The 21778-nt window shown below is 43.8% G+C and overlaps 1 protein-coding gene across 7 annotated transcripts in view; it reads right to left on the bottom strand.

Annotated features, from left to right (window-relative positions):
• Window positions 1-21778, bottom strand: part of dmd (dystrophin) — a 284148-nt gene that overhangs the window by 13885 nt on the left and 248485 nt on the right. For all 7 annotated transcript variants that reach the window (XM_040014765.1, XM_040014766.1, XM_040014767.1 and 4 more), the window contains 11 exons: window positions 13426-13487; window positions 13072-13146; window positions 9576-9777; window positions 9392-9477; window positions 9073-9230; window positions 8288-8454; window positions 6984-7095; window positions 6750-6886; window positions 6255-6293; window positions 4270-4335; window positions 631-696 (listed from right to left, as the gene is read on the bottom strand). In XM_040014765.1, coding sequence (XP_039870699.1) covers window positions 631-696; window positions 4270-4335; window positions 6255-6293; window positions 6750-6886; window positions 6984-7095; window positions 8288-8454; window positions 9073-9230; window positions 9392-9477; window positions 9576-9777; window positions 13072-13146; window positions 13426-13487 — 1170 coding nt within the window. The remainder of the gene's footprint in view (window positions 1-630; window positions 697-4269; window positions 4336-6254; window positions 6294-6749; window positions 6887-6983; window positions 7096-8287; window positions 8455-9072; window positions 9231-9391; window positions 9478-9575; window positions 9778-13071; window positions 13147-13425; window positions 13488-21778) is intronic.

Raw genomic sequence — 21778 nt, 5'->3', positions numbered from 1 at the left:
GGACTTTGAAAACATACAAACGTTTACTGATGTATTAATGCATGAACATGCTTCTGTCATACTTGGACATTTACGAGTGTGGGTATGTTTATGTCTTGTGTAGAGGTTGTGGAGGTAGGGCACAGTTTACTACTAGAACAGTAAGTTAATAAAACGTAAACAGAAATGGAAAAGAGTAATGATTAAGCACGCCAAGGCCTTCATTTTGACTGCAAGGCAGCCAACGTGGACGGACCGTCTGCTCCTCTCTCTGTGCCTTGCTGTTTATTTTGTTTAAATAAGTAAATTTGTTTAGACTCAAGTCTAGAAAGTTGTGGTGATGATGCTGTTTTTGGTAAGAAATCTGACGGGACTGTGAAGGAGAAAGAATCATGATAACAGACAAAAACATTATATCCCTCAGGACAACATGATCATTGAACCCACCAACTGCACTACAGCTACGTTTGTGTGGCTGTGATGATGCACACGAGAATAACACCTGGATCCAGTAAACTCAGCACAGTCACTGACATATACAAAAACCAGCCAATGGAAACAAAGAAGACAGAGCCAGTTCACAGACATCAAGGCAGTAAGTGAGTGAGAAGGGTTTGGCAGAACAAGACACAGACAAAAAGCGGTTCTCACATGCTCTCATTGGGTGAGATACTGTCAGTGAGATAAGAGCCATTACGATTCTCCATTTCTGCTAACCTGCAGAGGGGGAAGAAACAGAACAGTCAGTCCCCAAACCAAATGGTTGAACAATTAGCAGATGAGAAGGACACACAATTCTAAACCTTTCATGTCACTGAGAGTTTTCAGATACTCAAGAACATTTAGTTCGACAGGGAAAAACTCATTTTACTGGGAAACTGGTTTAAAATATAAAATATCATTGTTTTCCCCCAGTGTTTGCCATATGTTGTCATTATTTTGTCCTTTGCAGATGAATGTTAGACGCTACAGGGAATTAATGGCAGAGCCCAGCAGATTTCAGCATATCACATGGGAAAAGCTTCAGCCATGCCAAGCTAAGCATTTACCGCAAGGACCTTCTGTTTCCAGCGTACAGACAAGTTCATACAAAAGTATTAACAGAAATGTTCAGAATGAACAACAACATATTCCTAAGGATAGTGCTGCCTTAAAGACTTTCACCCAGGCTCATTGCAGAGAAATAAAAGCCAAATGTCCCAAAGAAAGACCCTCCTCTGGCATAGTAACCATGTTAGCCAGAACGTGTGACATGTGATGAACGTTTTGATCAACTGGGACTGGACACGAGTAGAAGTCATTTCTTCAAACTTCCATTAATAGATTAAATAGACACATTTGTAACATTGACACTGACATTCCATTCTTCCCCCTCCTCTCCTCTCCAGACGGACTGTGACAGACTGACGACTAAGGCTGGTGTTGTTACAATTAACAGATAACGTCACGGCTTGGGAACCATCAGCTCACTAAAGGCTTAACCATGTTATTTCTGCACCCTACCACCAGCTTTAATCAGCTGCTGGATGTTTTCTGTGCCGATCTGGGCCTAACAGGCTGAAGGGTTTGTTTGCGTTAGCCTAAAGCAACAGTGAGACGTGTCAGAACCCTGGCAGAGATCAAATACTTAGCCTTGGCTTAACGTTTGGCTCACACCAGAGGAAAGCCAACAGCTCCCGACTGACTAAAATGCAACTGACCAGCTGCCTGATTGAGCCATTGTTTAATTTAACTTCTTCTAGTCCCTCAGCAGTGGGTTAGTGGGAGCAGTTAGCTGCAAACTAAATTAACATGTAAGCAATAAGTTCTAACTGACTATATTAATGGCCTTTGCCCAGAGTCCAGTACTGGAGAGTATTACATGGATATAATATTAGTTTATGGAGATGTAGATTTAGTTTGTACTTCAGTCAGATTCAGTCTTGATCGTGAGCTTAGTTAGACCATGACTAACTGAAAACAACTTGAGCATACTTGGCATTAAAAGCACAAAGACTCCGGGCTGTAAGGACTGTTCGCAGTGACCCATGACCTGAACTTACAAAGTCATTATTGTATGAAATTGACACGTCTTTGAAAAGGAGACGTGTTTGATGAATACATCCGTGAAAAGTCAACACTCTTCAGATCCAGGTCGATGAGAAGGTGACACATTTAGGACCTAAAGAAGGCAGCAGGTTTCAGATGTAAATCATTGAGCATCTGCTCGTGGGATGTGCAGAATGTATGTGGAGCCAACAGGTATGTGAAGGTACCTTACATCAGAAAGAGAGAAAGCTCCAGCAATCCCACAATCCAGTGAGGACAGGAAAAACTGTCCTCTGTGACTAAATGTCTGCATGAGCACAGTGGAGGTGGGGCACAGAAAATGCTTTGCTTTAGCATTTTTCCCCAAAATAATAATTTCAAGTCACATGAGTCAAAATGACTGTTCTGCAGAGAACATCACGCTGCCCGTAACATCGTTCATGCTTGGGTTTGTGGTGGATCAGTGATGGTCTGCGGAGGCCGATCCATGGAGGGACAATGAACCTCTACAGCACCGTGACTGCCCTTAGGTATCGGATCGAAAACCTCGGACCCATTATCAGATCCTATCCTGGTGCAGGTGGTCCCGGGTTCGTGACAACGCCTGGCCTCATGTAGTGTGCAGGTACTTCCTGTAGGATGAAAGGGTCCACACCACTGACTGCCCCTCGCCTGTCCTAAATCCAGAGGAACAGCTCTGGGACACTATGTTTCGGTTTCATTCGTGCAGGAAAATCAGTAACGCCTTGGACCAGATCTGGGAGGAGCACGCCCAGGACACCGTCTGTTCTCTTATTATAGTGGCACACGGGGGGCTTACAGACTACTCTTCCACATTCTGAACGGCTGCACTGAAATATCGGCACAATGGACGAGCCTGTTGCATCGTTCGTTCACTCGATTTTTGGGGTGTCTTTCAATTCAGCCCTCTGTAGGTCGATCGTTTTTCCTTGACATTAAAATATATGGCATCCTTTATTTGCTAACACATTAACCAGTCCTTATTAGTATAGATATCCAGCATGAGCAGTGTATCAGAAAGATAACCAGAGTAAAGACAGAGCAGCATGATTTCATTTGTAAAGGGAAAAAAGCTGCCCAGCTGCTTGGCCTCATGTGAAAAAATAGATGCCCTCCCTCGTTGAATCATTGGGGATCATTGGGGGGTCCAGACCCAGGTCAGCTGCATTCAAACGAGACCCCTCAACTACAACTTGCACTAATCTATACAGTTTGGTAGAATGAAAAACTTAATTGGCCGTATTACAGTTTGCAGTGCAAACTCAGTTTATTCAGTTCACAGTAGTTTAGTGCTTCTGCAGCAATCATGGTAACTAGCCTGGCTGACGAGGACACTGAGCGGTTGGACTTTCACTGCACGTTTATTTGAAACTTAAAAGAGTTCATTCACCAGTTTGTGAAGCTACTGGAAAATTGCAAAAGAAATGGAAATGCTGTGTGCTTACACCCAGCTGTGAGCCACTATCTCCCCTGCTCACCTCTGTTTTTGCACGTTTCCTGTGGTCACAGTTCTCTGCTAATGTACTGTGTGCGTATGGTTAGAATTATGCATTGCATGGATTTTTTTTCTATGGAAATGCCTCCCTGTCAAAGCTGGTTGCACATCCAACTAATTCTTTCTCCTGACGAGGCAAAAGGCAAAAACTGTTTGGAAACAATGTTTTTGATGGAAGCTGTACTGTTGCCTCGCAGCAGGTCCTGGGTTCAAATCCACTATCTGGCAATTTGGCAGGAGACTTTCTGTGTGGTGTTTGGATGCACCTCCTACATCTGCATAAGTTACTCCAAATTCCTTCCACAGTCCAAAGACATGCACTTAATAGGGCTAGGTTAACGCGCCATAGGTGCAAAGGTGGGTGTGGATCTGTCTTGTCTGAGTGTGTTGGCCCTGTGACCCTCCGATGCAGCTGAATTAGAATAATTCTGAAAAGAAGAGTGGGCCAGTGGAAGCCTCCTTACCAGTTACTGCAAATGCTTAATTACAGTTCTCACTGCCAAGAGCAGCACAACCAGTTATTAGGTTTAGGGGGGGATTAGCATCTCACATAGAGGCAGGAGGCTCTGAAAAGCTTTTTTCTTTATTTGAAATTGTAATTCAAAGATTGCATTTTATATTTACTCAGGTTATCTTTCTCTAGCATTAAAATGTGGTTGATGATTCGAACATGTAACTGTAACAAATATGCAAAAAAACCCAAAACATTACAAACATAAATCTACTGCTGTTTGCAGTCATGTTACCGGTTAGCATAGTGCTCGATCCGCGTGTGCGTGTCGTCATGTGAGAGCTGAGGGGAAGATCCAGGCCTGCCAGGAGAAGCAGAAACAAGGAGAGAGCTCATGAATCCAACCCATTAATCACAACTCTCTCTCACAGACACACACACGCACACACACAAGCACACAAACGCACGCACACGCGCACACACACACACGCACACAAACGCACGCACACGCGCGCACACACACACGCACACAAACGCACGCACACGCACGCACACACACAAACGCACGCACACGCACAAACACACACACACGCACACACAAACACACGCGCGCACACATGAATTCATAGCGGAGCAGTGAAGGCAGCGACAGCACCAGGAGCAGGTTTGTGTGAAACGTTCTGTAACTACGTGTCTTACAGCTGCACTTGGACTTCGTGTGCTGAGAGAACGCAAGCAGTTCATGGAGAATGAAGGACCTGATACAAATGACACCAAGCTCACCCAGCTCCAATAAAATACCTCTGGGACATTATGTTTAGGTCCAAGTTGCACCTCAGATGTCGTGGAGGTTGGTAACGTCCTGGTCCAGAGCTAATGGACTGAAACTGAGCCTCACTCACCCGTTTATACAAGCACTACCTCCTGAGCTACAGCCAGCAGAGCTGGGAGAAGATCCCCCAGAACCCCATCACTCGTCCTAATGTCTGATTCGGAGCCCAGCCTGTTGTCAGGCAGGCGCGTATTCAATATTACTCAGCATTTTGAGTTGCTGCAACTAAATTTGGACAAAACGGCTTGGCCTGCCGCACCTCACTTTGATTTTCTGGGTGTTTTTGAATTCATCCCTCTGTAATCATTTTCATTTCCCTCCTTTATTCCTGACATTACTCAGTCCTCATCATTACAGATATCTGGCTCATTTTTTCCCATCTGACGTGAGAGCTGATGTGTTTCGTGTACGCTCGCTTTTATTGAGCAGTGTATAAAAAGCAGCAGACAAATTGAGCAGCATCCATCAAAATGGTTATTGGCATGATGTCACGCAAACTTATGGCTGCTGGTGGTCGTTGGGCGTAGTGTCTGCTCAGCTTTAGGAGGAGAGGTGGAACAAAATGGGTGAGAAATCAGTAGTGGCTGGGACTTTGTGCTTCATATTCACAGGTTATATTAATATAACATATTCCTCTCCATACAGCAACAGCTGGAGGCACTGAAAATGAAAACACTTGGTTTGCTGCCCAAGCTCAATCTATGTCTGGGTATATTTAAGGTATCTTTAAGGGTATTATCGTACCCCTGATATTTCACATGTGACTTGATAACGGCTGAAATACTCTGCAGAAATCAGCCCATTTTATCCAAACCATCTTGTTCTTTCAGCTGCTTCCTTTAGAGGTCGCCACAGCGACTCATCTGGCTCCAGCTCACTCTATCCACAGCACTCTCTCCTATCAACCAACCCAGGAAGAACATTCAAACTCCCAACAGAGCCAGCAAACTGAAACCCAACAGCCTCTCACTGTGAAGAACACAGAGGTCGCAGCATTTTCTGAACTGACTTATCACATACTCTTAAACTAGCATTTTTGTGTTATACTAAAGCTATTTTTTCTTCAAGATGAGCCTTGCATATATTTTTCACTGGAGTATGATCACACAGATCAATGAGAGTCTGTCTGTGCTGATTAGCAGCGGGATGCTGACAGCTGCAGGGACACTGTCTCCATAGTGGTACCAGCCTGACGTGGAGTTCATTTATAACAAATCAAGAGAACAAGACGACAACACAACGACTGAAATGACTGGAGGTGAGAACGTGTGTGTGTGTGTGTGTGTGTGTGTGTGTGTGTGTGTGTGTGTGTGTGTGTGTGTGTGTGTGAAGCATAGAAAAAAAACATCTGGGTCGGTTACATGTCTGTGTAACAAGAGCAACTAAACACGAGACTGACAGAAAGTATAGTGCGTGCGTGTGTGTTTGTGTACGAGCCAGGTACTCACGCATGGTCTACAGGCCAGAAGTTGATCAGTGTGACAGGACTGCAAGACAAAAAAAACACAGGAAGTGGATGGACAACATACAGGTATGATTGGAGCTGAAATATGGAAAGCATCAAGCAGGTGATGCGGGCGGGTAGTGTAAGGCTGTAGTGTGTGAGTGTATGCACAGCACTCTCACACACACTAAACAAACACAGAAACACATCGGACATATTTTGGTTGACCTTCAATAAAACAACACAAATGTCCACAGGAAAATGAACAGAAATATGGATAATAAAACACCGCTATCATGTGACAGGTCAATCCTTAATATCATGCAGCTGCATTTAGTTTTTGTCCTCACGGGTTTGAAGGCATTTTTGAGGCTCAATTAGGTCATGGTTAGGCTTAGGCTCAGGGTTAGGCATAAGCAGCTAGGGAAAGCATAATGCCAATGAGATGTCCTCACTAAGATATTAAAAGTGTGTCTCTGTGTGTGTTTGAAAGCCTCACGTTTCCATGTTGTCTCCTTCCAGGATGGTCTGGACGGGCAGGTAGCCCATCCGTGGGTGTTTGGCGAAGTAGCGCTTGGTCCTGAATTTGTTCTTCAGCACCTTGGCAAAGTCCCGGACGTCCTCTCCTGATGTCGTCTGAGAGAGAGGTAGGACACAAAGATGACATCGTTACCTCCGTAGGAAGAAGCAGACACACACACGCCGTATCAGAACAGATTACTTCTTCACATACCGGGGTGCAGTACTCGACCATGGGGTACTGCATCTTGTGCCCCTTTGCAACACGGCCAGAGAAAAAGCAGCTTTGACAGATGTCATAGTTGAAATGTTTTAGGCTCCGATATCTGGGGGGAAAGAACAGGAGAGAAAAACAAGTGTAAATGAAAGAGAGCAGAGGAGATGAAGAAGCCAGTGGGGGAAAAAAAGGCAAGGGGATCAATACAAGGAGGTAATTTATAGCTCTGCTCTCTCCGAGGTGAGAGAAGTTCAAATTCTTTCAGCCCATGGCCCCAGTGACACATTTATTCTCTGCCTTTGGAAGTCTGTGTTTAAATTGATCACCGCTCCTGACAAAAGTCAGGGTTAGCCTCCAACAGCATCAGCACCGTGCTTATAGGTCTAAACCTTTGCTATGTAGAATATGTCTCTTATTTCTTACTTAGTTTCTATATCCCAAAATTAGTTACTTTACATGCACACAAGGTTAAATAAAACTTCTAGGGACACTATTTGAGATGACACTGGATCTTACAGCCATTTTTAGCTGTGAAACCTTGTTCCCAGACCTCCCACTTGGACTTTTGTCGAATGAAAAGTAACACGTGGGCAGTATAGTGGGGGGGGGGATATTTTCTCTTTGAGATATTTCCTCTCAAAGCAAGAAAGAAGAAGCACTGACAGACTGACAGACTAGTTTCAGGTTTATCCGTCTCAAACTGAGCACTTCAACGCTTGTTTTAAGATATTTGTCACTTATGTAAAGTCTAGATATTATTTTTTATTTCAAGAAATCTTACCAAGTGTAACTTTCTGCACTTGGTTGTAATCTATACTCCATAGTTATTTTCTCAAATAAGTACTTCTTCAAACTGGTCTCTTTAGCTTCCAGACATTTAGGAGCGGATGATGCTGTCCCAACTCGGAGACACGGAGCTGCCATCAGATCCAAAATGAACTAAGATTTTTCTTAAACATTTCTCAGTTTGGACATTTTATATGTTTTCTATTTACTGTTTTGATCTGAAACTAATTTTATTCTATTTATATTTACTTTGTACAGGGCAGCCCAAGATTTATAGAATTGTGTTTGGATGAATGCAACTTGTAAGGTTTTGGGTCTTAAATGAAACCATCTGAATATTTTTAGTATTTCAGATTTGCTGATCTGAGCAGGTTCTGGACCTGAGACTAAGAATGCCAAGACTCACAGTCATGGCATTCTTAGTCTATATACACACACGAGTCTTTAATACTATGAGAATTCTTTGTATTGTAAAACAGGTTGCAATACTGCAGCAACTGTTAAAATGCACCGACCTGAAGCCGATGATTGGACATTCCTTGCAGATGTTGCACTTGGCCTGGTGTTTGGCGGTCTCTGCAGCAGCGACACGATGAAGGACAGGTAGCCACACCATGGACTGAGGCTCCAGGCGCATCCAGTCCAGGAACATGGTGGCCTCAAGCTCAGGCTTGTTGTTGGCCTGAAATAACAACATGACAGGTTACGGCGTTACAGTTTTTTCTCAGAAACCTGGAAAAGAAGAAAAGAAAAGTGGCCCTAATCCTCTTCTGTAAGCGTCCACAAGTTTCAAGATTTCATTTTCAAATTTTGTGTGATCCCATAACAGCTCGAGCTGATTACATTTTTATCCAACGTCAAAGGCAAAGTCACAACAAATGTAAAGGAAGAAAAGAAAATTGGAAGCGACAGCAACTCAGCCATGATATGGTCGAGGAGGGTCAGCTAACGTTGAGGCGCGTTAGTGTGCAGAGGTCGCCAACTTTCTGCAGTCAACAGCTAAAAACCTCAAACTTACATGTGACCTTCAGATTAGCTCATAACAGTACATAGAGAGCTTGGAATGGGTTGTAATCCTGAGCTACAGCCACACATTTGCGATGGCTGTAGAGCAGGACGAGCAGCCATCTGCTAATCAGGTTGGTGATTCGATCCCTGGCTTCACCAGTCTGAATGCCAAATATCCCTGGACAAGATACTACCCCAAGTTGCTCTCCCATGCATCCATTGTAGTGTGAATGTGTGTGAATGTTACTGTGGTATGTGAATGTGTGAATGAGGCAAGCCTCACGAAACGTACAAACTGAAAGCAGCTGCGGACGGAGGGCTCAATGTTGGAGCCGCCGAAGGAGGCGACCTCGCCAAGTTGTCGGGGGATCTGAATGGAGTCGTGCAGAAGGAGCCCCAGTCGACGCTGGTCACAGAATCCCGTTGCACTGGCAACCTGCCGGAACAGGACTAGAGAGGACGAGGCAGAGAAAATACGAGAGGTCGGAAAAAGGAGAGAAAGTCCACACAAGGATTTTCCTTTTGTATGATTTTATTTGTGAGATGAAATATAAGCAAGTACTTATTATTAGCACACAACAATGGCAGAAAAACATTGCACATTGACTTACATCTGTATTTATCCTCCAAATGAGCCTTGCAGAGTGAGATGATGCCAGTTTTGAATGACAGAGATCTGATCTTTCCGGTGCGACCGCTGCCAACCAACAAAAAGAGACGGTTTAGAGCACGCTGGATCGGAATCATCCGAGAAACACCACGTGTTTAAGCGCTCGCTCAGAGTGCTGCACGTACGTGTCGTAGACGTTAAGCAGCCAGTTGAGGCACATGTCAACGCAGAGCGGGACATTGACCAAGTGGGAGTGGTTCTGCTCAAGTCGCTGGTAGAGGCTCGTGAGACAGGCGACCAGCTGAGAGATGTCCAGCAGCTGCTCGTTCTGCTTCAAACCGTGCTGGTCAAATATCTCACAAGCTGCCGGCATGCTCAACAGGTCCACTAAACACAAGACACACAGGGAGGGGCACGGTTAGTCAGTACACACACATCTATGGGCGTCTTCCAGCCTGAGCCAGCTCAGACCTCCATGTCCAACGTTTCCTGGAGACTGCTGCCTGTCTCGAGCAACGGTAAGGTGTCCCATTACCATCTTTATCGAGTGTGTTTTTCTATCTGTGGTTTTACTGCATTAGCAGTGTGTTTGGGATGATGCTGATCATGCTGAGATATGTCAGAATTTAGGCCAGTTGTTGCTTTCAAATCACCTTGTTGGTGCAAAAACACTATTTTGTGTATTTCTAACATTGTTATCGTTGGTACTTTTTGTCACTTCAACTAAAGAATTGAAACAAATTGTGTTTTTGAGCAACTGACATTTTAAGCCAACAGCTCTTTGGGAATCACCCTGTTGGTGATTCTACCAGTCAAACTGTTGTCTTTGGCATGTTTGACAGAATTAACCAGTTGCTGCTGATGCTAGTAAGAAAGTACCTAAAAATAGTAAAGATAGATCACTGTTATTTGTCTCAACAAGTCTGTTATGTGTGAACAATCTTCGTTGACCCTTGGGTTAGGTTTGAAAAATTAATCTGTGTCTTCAACCTGGCTCAGCAAACAACACCAAAGCAAATACAGGTGAAAAGTGCAGATGGACTAATAAAGGGGGAGAAGATACACATGCCAGTTTAGAAAGAAAACTTTGTAAGATCCCAGAAAGCCTGAAAAATTACATCTCAAACCCACTTTAAAAAAATACAAGAACGTTTGGCTCCTTGGAAGCAAAAGATAAAGAAATGAGCAGTGGCTCAAACCTGCTACACAGCGCTGCACTTGGTGTGGAATGCATACAAAACAGCTAGCAGCAAGGCACGAGCTATATATCCGTTTACTGTTTAATAAGAGTTCACAGTGAGCCACGCTGTTTATCACCACAATGTTCACAACAATGTTAAGAAATAATAAACTGGGCCAATATGGCATGTTTGTTAATACAAAGACACACATGTTAATGTGATCCTGGTCTCCCACTCAGAGACACAGGTCTCCCACTCAGAGACACAGGTCTCCCACTCAGAGACACAGGTCTCCCACTCAGAGACACAGGTCTCCCACTCAGAGACTCAGGTCTCCCACTCAGAGACTCAGGTCTCCCACTCAGAGACTCAGGTCTCCCACTCAGAGACACAGGTCTCCCAGTGTCCAGCATTCAGAGGCTGCCTGAGGACTCTTGTGAGAGACAATCTGCTCACACAGACATGTAGAGCCAAATACTGTCAATAAGGCCTCTGCAATGTTGTGAAGACAGTTAAACCTGTCAGGTAGTGACGTCCAGCAGGTGCAGCTCCATGAACACACACAGCTGTGGATTCCAGCTGCTTCGTAGTTCTGCAAACTTTGACAGAGTCGAGCTTTTCAGTTCAATTAGCTGCATTTCGATGTCCTCTGTGTCCAGCCAGGTTAAAGAGAGACAAGACCAGCTGCTCATTAAAGCTTCTGGTTTGATCTGTCTCGAGTCTGTATGGATGTATCCGTGTATTTCCGCGGTGCTGATGCTGCGCTGAGCGGACAGCTGCTGAAGCTTTTGAAGTGTTGGAATGTGGAAATTTCAACATCGCTTGAAAAAACTGTGAGCTAGCAACGTCCCTCTCACCGGTAGGCTAAGTTTTAGCCAATTACAAGTTGAATGTGGCAGCTGGGGTTGTTGGCTAAGAGACCGTCATTAAGAAGCGGCACAACTAATTTGCGATGTGCACCAGTGGTGGCCCGGCCATTTTTTTAAAAAAAAATCCACTTTCTCAGATGAATTCACTGCGTGTCGTGACATCAGTTAACCCTTCGCATGCCTGCTGCGGCACGAGTGCCCGGGGTTGTGACCGCAGCGTTATGCTATTATAAACGTAGTAAAAGCTTTAAAAGCAGGCGTCACACTGACCATGAGAATGCGAGTGAGAAAGGAAACCATTCATTGTATCATTGTGGTCACTGGACTGCTTCAGTCATGTTAGTTCACTTGACCGCAATTTGCAACTATAGCCAGAAATGGCTCCAATCTTCTGTAGATGTCGCCATGCTCTGTTAGCACATGGTGTTGACACATGATTACGCGCTGTGGGTCAGCTCACTGTCACAAACATGCAATCTGGATCCCATAAATATTTATTGACATGAATACTCGTGGGTTGAAATGTACAACTGTGCTTAGGCTCTAAAGTTCGGTGAATGTATCTCGCCTTGTCAGAGGTGACAACAATACCAGCTACACTAATTCAGCTGTATCAATCCAGGGGGTGGATGTGGACATTGTGGAGGACTGTAAATACCTTGGAGTACACTTGGACAATAAACTGGACTGGGTTAAAAACACCACAGCACTTTACAGGAAGAGCCAGGGGTGTCTCTTTTTTCTGAGGCGACTGAGGTCCTTCAACATCTGTCGGACAATGCTCAGGAGTCTGTTGTGGTCAGTGCGATCCTCTATGCTGTTGCATGCTGGGACAGCAGGTTGAGGGTCGCAGATGCCAAGAGACTAAATAAACTGATCTGCAAGGCCGGTAATGTTGTGGGGATGGAGCTGGACTCCCTTAAGGTGGTGCTGGAGAGGCGGATGTTGTCCAAGATAAAGACAACGTTGGGTAACACCTCCCACCCACTCCATGACGTGCTGGCTAGCCACAGCAGCACGTTCAGTGAGAGACTGAGACTACCCATGATGCACCACTGACCGACACAGGAAGTCATTCCTGCCTGTGGCTCCCTGTACAACTGCTCCACCTAACACACTGTGAACACTGCAATAGCTACACCCTCTTGCACACTTTCTTTTCTACTCAGTCATGTTGCTGTCAATATTCTTGATATTTATTTATAATCACCTCTGTTAATCCTTGATGTTTATTATTGAGCGATTTGTATATATTGTGCTATTTCTTAAATTTGTAAATCTGTAACACATTGTATTGTTAAATAGTCTGTTACTGTTACTGCAACTGTAGCCCACATAATTCCCTGAGGGATTAATAAAGTATTCTGATTCTGATACACTTAAATTACAAACAGCTTGCATTCTGTAGAATAAACACTCACATGGACACACAGGCCGAGTCAGAGAGTAAAAGAGTAATAGTGCAGAGAAGGTCAAGACAAAATTCAGAGAGCACAAAAAGAGAAGGAGGTGTGGGAGGGTATCAACACAACAACAGACACACTTGTGTTGAGGAAAGGACTTAAACCCAGAGGCAAAGTCCCTGTGTGACACAGATGCAGGAGAAGTGTACAGACAGAAAGTGTACTTACAGCAGAGAGCCTTCTGCAAGCGTCTGAGCTTCATGGCTGTGCGGTAGGCTGAGAACCGAACATTGTTCAGATCGGCTAGAGAAAGGAATACGAGGAAGAGAGCATTAGTTTTATCAGTGTTTTCACTCCAGCCAGTAGCACTTCTTCAGTTCAGTTCAGTTCTATGTCTATAACAGCCACCTCGAAGGTGCTTAGTACGGCAGAAATCCTACAGTAACACAGAGAATCAGACGACCCCCAATGACCAAGCATCTTTTTCCCCCCCATCTTCTCCAGTATGTGGATCATGTGGCACCTGTTTCAAAGACTTTAGTCAAAAAGAGCAAAAACGTCCATAAGCAGGAAGTTTCTCACCCAAAGACTGGTAGAGCTCAGCCATCTTGGGATGGTCCCAGCATGTTGTCTGGGTCTGATGGCTAGAAGGGGACAGAGAGGCAACACATGAGTGAAATGCACATCAGCCATCACAAAGAAGTGTTGGCTAGGCTGACGTATCAGCCTATATTCAGAGGCTACATGTAAAGAGCAGTGATTTCAAGGTTCATGCATAATACATTATTCAGTAAGTAACAATTACACCCACATGGAAAGTTCTTTTAATCCAAGTATGGAGACACGCAGTCTTGAACACAAAAAATGATGATCGCACTTGTTTGGTTTTGATGTCGTGTTGTCAAAGCCACTGTGACAAAACAGGTTCACAGACAACACTGTCCCACATAATGTTTTTATTTCACTGTAAAAGCCTTTTCATTGGAAAAGTAAGGAGTCTGCTTTTTTAAGCCTGCACGGTCGCCCAACCAAAGCACGTTTTCCAGGTGAAACTCATCTTCTGCTTCTTCATGTGCACCAAGCAGAAGCCTAAATCTGACTGAGCCCAGTAATAAAGACATATAGCAGTGTGTATATAGTTAAATAGTGCTGTGAGTGGTACATTTACATGCAAGAAGACGGGAAATCCTTTGAGAGGAACAAAAAATAAACCTCAGTAAATGAGTTGGATTCATTTGAACAAAATTAAAAACATGAATTTATACTCCTCTCGCTATCATAATATTCAAAAAGAACAAAACGCAGCATCTTCATCTCCGCTGTGTCAGGAAAGGACGACAGCCAGAACGAGCTAAATGGTTGCTGTGTCATTCGCCCCTCGTGACTGCCACTTCAAAGAGGCTCTGCTCTGTGTGTGTTTGTGTGCTGAAGATAAACAGACTGACGCACATTTGTGTGACTTCAGAAAACAATGAGTGATATGTGTGGTGTGTAGAACTACAATATGATATCTAAAGGATTTGCATGTCCATCACTGTATCTGCCTTCTGAAGGGTATAATAATGAACTAATTCAACGTTTATCTGAAACTTTCATACTTGGTGAAATGAAAAACTGGCAATGTAAACTTTTCAGTGTCACAGAGCTCAATGTGATCGCCAGACACAAAGAAACGGGCCGACAAAATTCAGATAAAGACAAAAGAAATGGAAGCTACCAACGACACCTGGTCAGAAATGAGCTGCTGGGCTGAGCAGGAACATAAATGGACAAACTTAAGTCAGGACCTTCTCATGTAAGTTTACATGGTGCTAAATTCTGCAGGAATATTAGGAATGTGTGCTCTTATCCCAAAGTTAACACAAAGCTTCCATCTCTCCATCCATGCTCATAATTACATTCATTTAACTCGTTACTTTTCATTTTTTAATGACACTGTGATCCGTTTTTAAACTGATCATTTCAGTTTTAAATACTTTTAACGATAACCAGTAAACTCAACAGTCACTGACTCTGTCATGGTCCGTGGCTCTGTGTCTGAGGAGTGTGTGGGATGCCCGGTGGCCACACCCCCGGGCTGGGCCATCACGCCTGCATCCCATTCCAGGCGCCAGGAGGACTATTTAACCCTGCGCTGACGGCTGCTCCACGCCAGTCTGTTAGTCACCCTCAGTGGTAACTAGGCTCCCTGCAAAGCTTTGTATATATCTAAGTGTTACATGAACTGTGTTAACTCTGCCTCCGTGTGCCCAGGTTGCTACGTTTTGTGTCTGCCATCTGCCCGTCCTCCTGCCTGCTTGGATCTCTAAGCGCACCATCCGCCCTCGTCCCTGCCTCCTCCGATTCGCTTTCCACGGACACGCTTCCCCCATCTCGAGCCCCACGGTCCGGCTCTGATCGTAAGAATTGCTACAGCCCTGTTTAGTAACGTCCCTCATTCTCCCTGCTCAGTAGTAATCTTCTCCCCTTTCTCTTGCAGCCTCCCACGGTCCTGATTACGGCTTCTCTGTGTAATTTGTCTTCCTGGTTTCCTTCAGTTCTGCCATTTTGCTTCCTTGGTTGTTCCGGGTCGACTTTTGTTAAAAGAATAAAATGTGTACTTGCTCGCATTGAGTCTGTTTTTGGATCCCGCTTGTGTGCACGAACTGCGGTTCACGACAGCGTCGATCCCCAGCTCCTCCAACCCCCCCCCCACCCCCTACAGTCCTTGCACGCTTGTGCACCTTGTAGAAAACAGTTTTGTTTGATAAAGAAAGAAAACAGAGGAGCTGAAAAACTAGGCGAGAACAAGAAGAGCAAAACTACAAATTGTCCCACCAATATGTGTTAAATTAACTAAGATGTTAGCTGTTAGCACCGTCAACAGTAGTACCAGCAACAAGTAGTAACAGGTCGCTGGACACTAGTCATCAGTTAAGCTGCTGCTAGAACGAGCTGTGGAGAAATGCAGGGGGAGGGACAGCAGCCCCAACCACTCAGCGAGAAAGACAGAGAGTGTAATTAACGTGGTAAGAACATCGATGGAGGGAAAGATTTCATTCAGTAAAATAATTGACTACAAAAATTGTTCATCAAATAAACTGAAAAATGTACATTTATGTTGTATTTGTATGCATAAACTATTATTATATAACTTAATTTGTTTCATTTGTACATTTCTTTTCTTTTGCACTTTACCATTGCTTTGAGAAATTGCACAAATGTGTTTGACTGGGCCATCTGGGCTCTTCAGACCGATCATGATGGGCCAGGACTGGGAACCGATCCATTTACCAGCTAAAAGACCAACTGTGATTCAGCTCCACGTGTTCTTAGCAGAATCAATACGATATGTACAAATAAGCGACTTGTGGCTGTCACACAAGAAATAACATTTGATATAATATCTCGGGACAATTTATATTTCACATGCTAACATGACAGGCAGCTAGGTTACGTAGCACTATGTGGCAACAAGTGCAAGAACGTGTGTGAGTTCTTGGGGATCCCTGTCATAAACCTACCTGTAACTAAATCACAGCTATCGAGGGTTGGAGGTCTTATTTGATGACATGATATTCTTCTACTGAAGTCCAAACAGCAGACTTAAGTAGAGAAGCCTGCAGTACCTGAGAGCGTGCATCACGCCATCATTGCCATTTTCCTCACAGGTTTGCACAGCACGACTTCTATAGCCAAACTGTCAACACATCTTCCTGTCACAATCTGAGGGACGACATTCAACGTGATCTGAGATGTGGTGCTATGTCTGTACATCTTTTCTAGAATTTCATTAACAGTCTGTCCAGCAAACCTCACGTGCATCTGACAAAACCACCTGTTATTAGGTTCACAGAGCAAACAAACTTTCACAATGGCATTTCTTCACTCCTACAACATACCAGCCAGAACACTGGGTTCATAGTTCACAATGCCTCAGAACACTAGGAGGTGCTCGCGGCAGGACAGGGAGCAGAAACAAAGCTGCAGTGTGTAGGAAAGGCTAAGGAAAAGACCGCACAAAACTCCGTCATTAGCCTTTTCCTCACAAATGCCAGGTTTGTTGTGAACAAAACAGATGAGCTGAGGCTACAGTTGGACGACAATAGACTCATTGAGGACTGTTGCGCTTTGATAATCTTTATCCTGCATTACCTGATGCAGTTGTGAAGCTAACGAGTCATATCCTACACCGCTTAAACTGAAACCAGAACTCACGAAAACAATGACGTGGAGATATTTGCATTTATATTCATGAAAAATCAGCCAATAATACTTAGACTGCAGACAGTCGCTGCCCTCCACACTTAGAATATTTGACAGTTAAATGCAGACCCCTTGTCCTCCACTGTGGGATCACAGCAGTGATCAGGATAGCTGAGTATTTGACAAATACTAAAGCTAACTTGGTCCTTAGCCTCCTACATGTTGCCATTAGTAGCTGAATATACCCAGAAGCAGCACACATAATAGCTGGGAACATCAGTCTTTTAGTGCGCCCCAAATTCCATCAGCATTTTACCTGATACACACGGGAAAAACACACTGGATAAAGTCTATTCCAAAGATTAAGCATATACAGGGCCATACAAACAGCTCACCTGGGCCAGTTGGACCAAAGTAAAGAAAAACGCTGCTCTCTACTTCAAAAACTGTTAAAACGTTGCCTGATGGTTCCTCCTCTCAGCTGCAAAACTGTTTTGAGAATACAGACTGGAGTATCGATGAATCTCAGGACCTGGATGAGGACACTGCATCCGTACTCTTCTACGTCAAGCATGTCAAGTCAAGTCAGGCGGCTTTATTGTCATTCCAACCATGTGCAGCGGCACAGCACACAGTGAAACGAGACACAACGGTCCTCCAAGACCATGGTGCTACATATGACATATAACAGACAATCAACACAAATTGCACAAAAAAAAACCCCAAAACAAAGACAGTGCAACAGCATGATACAGACACAAGACCGTGCAGACGCAACAGAAATGTGCAAAAGACTGAGTACTGTGCAAAAAAAGTCATTTGGTGTATGAAGGCGTGCGTGTATGTGTCAGTCCAAACACTAACTGTGTATGCCCACCAAATGTCCTGAATGACAAAAACGGTCAGGACCTTGCTGAAACAAAAACACTGCTTTCAGGCCTGGTGAGGTGTGCAGTACAGTCCAGGCAAACCCGGAAATGGGAATGAGACAGGGCAAGCTGGATTATACAAATACAATTGAGGACAACCTCCGCAGCAATAACTTGAGCCAAAATATCACTACAAACCCAGACCTGATGGTAATGCTGTGTTGGCAAAGAAGCTGAACTGCTTATTCGCCTGCAAACAAAAACAACAACAACAAAAAACCCCACACCTCCGGCCAACACCTGATACATCTTTACAGTGGTGGAGCATGACCTGATATTAGCAGCAGTGAACCCCAGAAAAGCAGCAGGGCCTGAATGTGTCAGTAGTGAGGTGCTGAAGTTCTGTGTAGACCAACTCACAGGCACCTTTACAAAAGTATTCATCCTGTTCTTAGCATCGTCCCATTCTGCTTGAAGTCCTCAAACGTCCCTGAATGATATCCATCCAGTGGCTCTCACTCCAGTCATTATGAAGTGTTTAGAAACTGTTCAGAAGTCGCATCATTCAAGGTCTTCCACCCACAGGTGACTCCCACAATTTCTGGACACAACTGTGGTCTGTCTGGAACACAAGGACGGCCGTGCCAGACTTATTTTCATTGGCTTTAGCTCGACATTCAGCACACAGTCATCTCTAACAGACTGCTAACAAAACTAATCAATCTTAGCCATCTGAATTTAAGGACTTCCTCAGAGACCACCCACAGAGATTCAAAGTAAGGCCCCGCCTCTCCCAACACTCCATCTCAACCTCGGCTCCCACAGGGATGTGTGCTGAGCCCCCTACTGTGCACTCTCTACACCCATGACTGCACCCCCACCTCAGCAATTCCTTTGTGAAGTTTGTAGATGACACAGCAGTGGTCGGGCTCATCACTGGAGAGATGAGTCTGCCTACAAGAATGAGGTGGAAGACCTGGCGTCATGATCCAGCAATAACAAGCTGGTCCTCAACACCGCAAAACTGAAGGAAATAACAGTGGACTTCAGGTGAAGCACATCTGAGCCTCAGCTCATATACGTCAACGGGCATTATGTACAGAGGGTCTCTGACTTCATGGACGATGATGTATTCTGCTAAACTAACACTGCACAGACCAAGAGGGCACAGCAGCGACTAAACTTTCTGGGGAGCCTGAAAAACTACACCCTCGCAGAGGAGCTTCTGCTGTTCTTCTCCGCTCAGTTTAGTCCGTGCTGGTTGCAATAATAAATAATAAACAATAAATGAACATTGGTATGTACCATTCACTAATGTATCCAATCAGTAATTACTGAAGTACACATGTATGTAGATACAGATAACTAAAGTTTCCACCACAGTGTAGGAACAGTAGGAATCTTCTTATGGCTGTGTGGAAACTAGGAACTGTAATCAGTTAAAGGCTCATGGTCACAACCCAACAACAGGTTTGCTTGGGGTTGACACACAGAGGGAGGGAAATTAATAGTACGGTGAAATAAAAAAAATAAACTGCCCCAAATTTTACAGAATAATTTTAAAAAAGCAAAATTTTCCCCAAACTGCACAGAGAGCAAAAATAATCAGCTATAAAATGTAGCTGTTTTAAATACAGTGCACAAACATAATCCGAGAGTCTGTTAAATCAGCACACAACCTGAAAATTCACAAAGTGCACCTGCAGTTAACCTCTACCTGAGAAACATTTACAAATAATAATCCATAATTATGTTTTTTGCTGCGGATGTAACAGAGTTAGAAAATAGCTTAATGAATTTCCTCAAAATGGATGTGCTTTGTGAATAGTTGGAGCCACCTGGTGGACAAACACAGCAACTGCAACTGTTAAGGTTCCAAATTGCTGCACAGCGCATGCCTCAGCAAAGGAAAAAACTCCCAAGCTGGTGGTAGGTGCTAGTGAGCGATACTGTTGTCAATTTTGTATGTGTATTAATGAAAACATTCTTATAGTGGTAATTGTCAACATGTATTTTGATTGTAAGCAGTACTAGCATGTATCCTGAAAGTTACAGGCATTTTGATGCATGGGTAGTAACTTTATTCACGAGTAGCATTTTTAGTTAGCATGCTAAGCTAATAGAGATTGAAAATGTGACGTCATTCAGGGGTAAAACCGCAAAGAATTCTGGGAACTCGTGGCAAGAGGTACTAGCGCACGCAGGCTTTCAATTGAAATCAGTTATACAGCGATAAAAAGAATCACAAAAAATGTCAAGAAGCTGTTGTATTATTAACTGCAATAGCCGGTCGCATGACAGCCACGGGAAGCCGACGGGTAAAGAGATCGGTTGTTATCGGATTACGTCGTTGAAGAGAAATTGTTCGAGCCATGTTTCCAAAGTAACAAAGACGCGACGGATGGCCTGGATTGCAGCCATTCAAAGACCAAATATAACGTCCCAGAACACTCCAGCTCACAGGTTAGTCTGCTCCAAGCATTTACACAAAGGTCAGTCTGCTGTTGTAGTTAATGCGTCATTTTTCTTAACATAATTGGTGATATAGGTTACAAGCAAGTCTGGCGCTGAACAGAATTTGTCGCTCCTTTGTTTATTGTGCATAAATAGTGAATTGTCCTGACACAATATTGCGTTTCGCTTCTGTTATTATGGTACATTGACAAAAACATATACTTTTATTCACAGGATAAAACAGTTGTTTTGTATCACTAATTGCCCAGTACGATTACAGCATACAGTATTATTGTCACTGCTACATTTCTGTGATGCTACCAGAAATTATTTCCACTACTAATTAATTACCGTTGAGCTCAAAGGTTATATTAATAAACGGTTAACGAATGTGTATTTATGACGACGATTTGTGAGACTGGTAAACTTATGATAGGTACGATGGTCTTTCGTTCTACACGGTGCATTTCAAGGTCCTGCACCCATCCGTCGGTAAACTGTACCTGGGCTTGTTGCAGTGACCGGAAGTTACTAAACTTCACGAGTGTGTGCACTCACTCCAAGAACCGTGTAATTATAAATATGAGTGTGGTGAAAGTTGGGCAGCACGCTGACGTATTTTGTCCCTCTGTGTGCTCGTAATTGCATGCCTAAGCCTACTCGTTAGCAGTCGGGTGCTTTTCGACTTGCACTCAGCCTTAATGCTTCTCTATGAGATTGTAATTGTTCTAATTCTTTTTTAACAGAACTGAATGTTGCAGCTTGCTTTGCAACATGTTAATGGAGACTGTGCTGTTTTCTTTGTACCAGGTAGGCGCTGTTAAGTATAAGTTTTATGATGCCTGTTGTTATAGGAAAAAATGATGAACAATGATGATTGTTTTATAATAGAAAAGCTGTTTTTATATGTTATTGTTGTTGTTGGTTAGGGAAAAAGGAGAAAAATAAATAAATAATACTGCTACTATACGATCACAGGTTTGGTTTCAGCCAGAACTTTTAAAAGAAAGACTTTGTTGATGTTATGTTGTATATGTTATTTTTGGAAAGAAAAAAAAAAAGGAAAAAAAACTCCCAAGCTGGTGAACTGAATGTTGCAGTTGCTTTGCACACTGTTAATGAAGACTGTGTGCTGTTTTCTTTGTACCAGTTGCCAGAATAAAGAGGGAGCCCAGAGTAAGGGCAAGTCCAGCGTTGCAGTGCCGTCCTTTCTACATGGGCATATCACACCACTTGCACAATAGACTCACAGAACAGCAACAGCTACACATTGCCTTTGTTTTTCTCTCTAGCACAGACAGGATCCACCACACACCCACTCCAAATAATGAGTGGAAGGGTACTAGAGCTACTCAAACGTCCTCAAACCTCAAACACTGAATAAACAGGACCTCAGTCACTTCAGACACATTCATACACATGTCTGT

This window comes from Simochromis diagramma, unplaced genomic scaffold (assembly GCF_900408965.1).
Source record: "Simochromis diagramma unplaced genomic scaffold, fSimDia1.1 OVJJ01000165.1, whole genome shotgun sequence".
NCBI lineage: Eukaryota > Metazoa > Chordata > Actinopteri > Cichliformes > Cichlidae > Simochromis > Simochromis diagramma.
The sequence above is the reverse complement of the archived record's forward strand: the minus strand, read 5'-3'. Positions and strand labels throughout refer to the sequence as shown.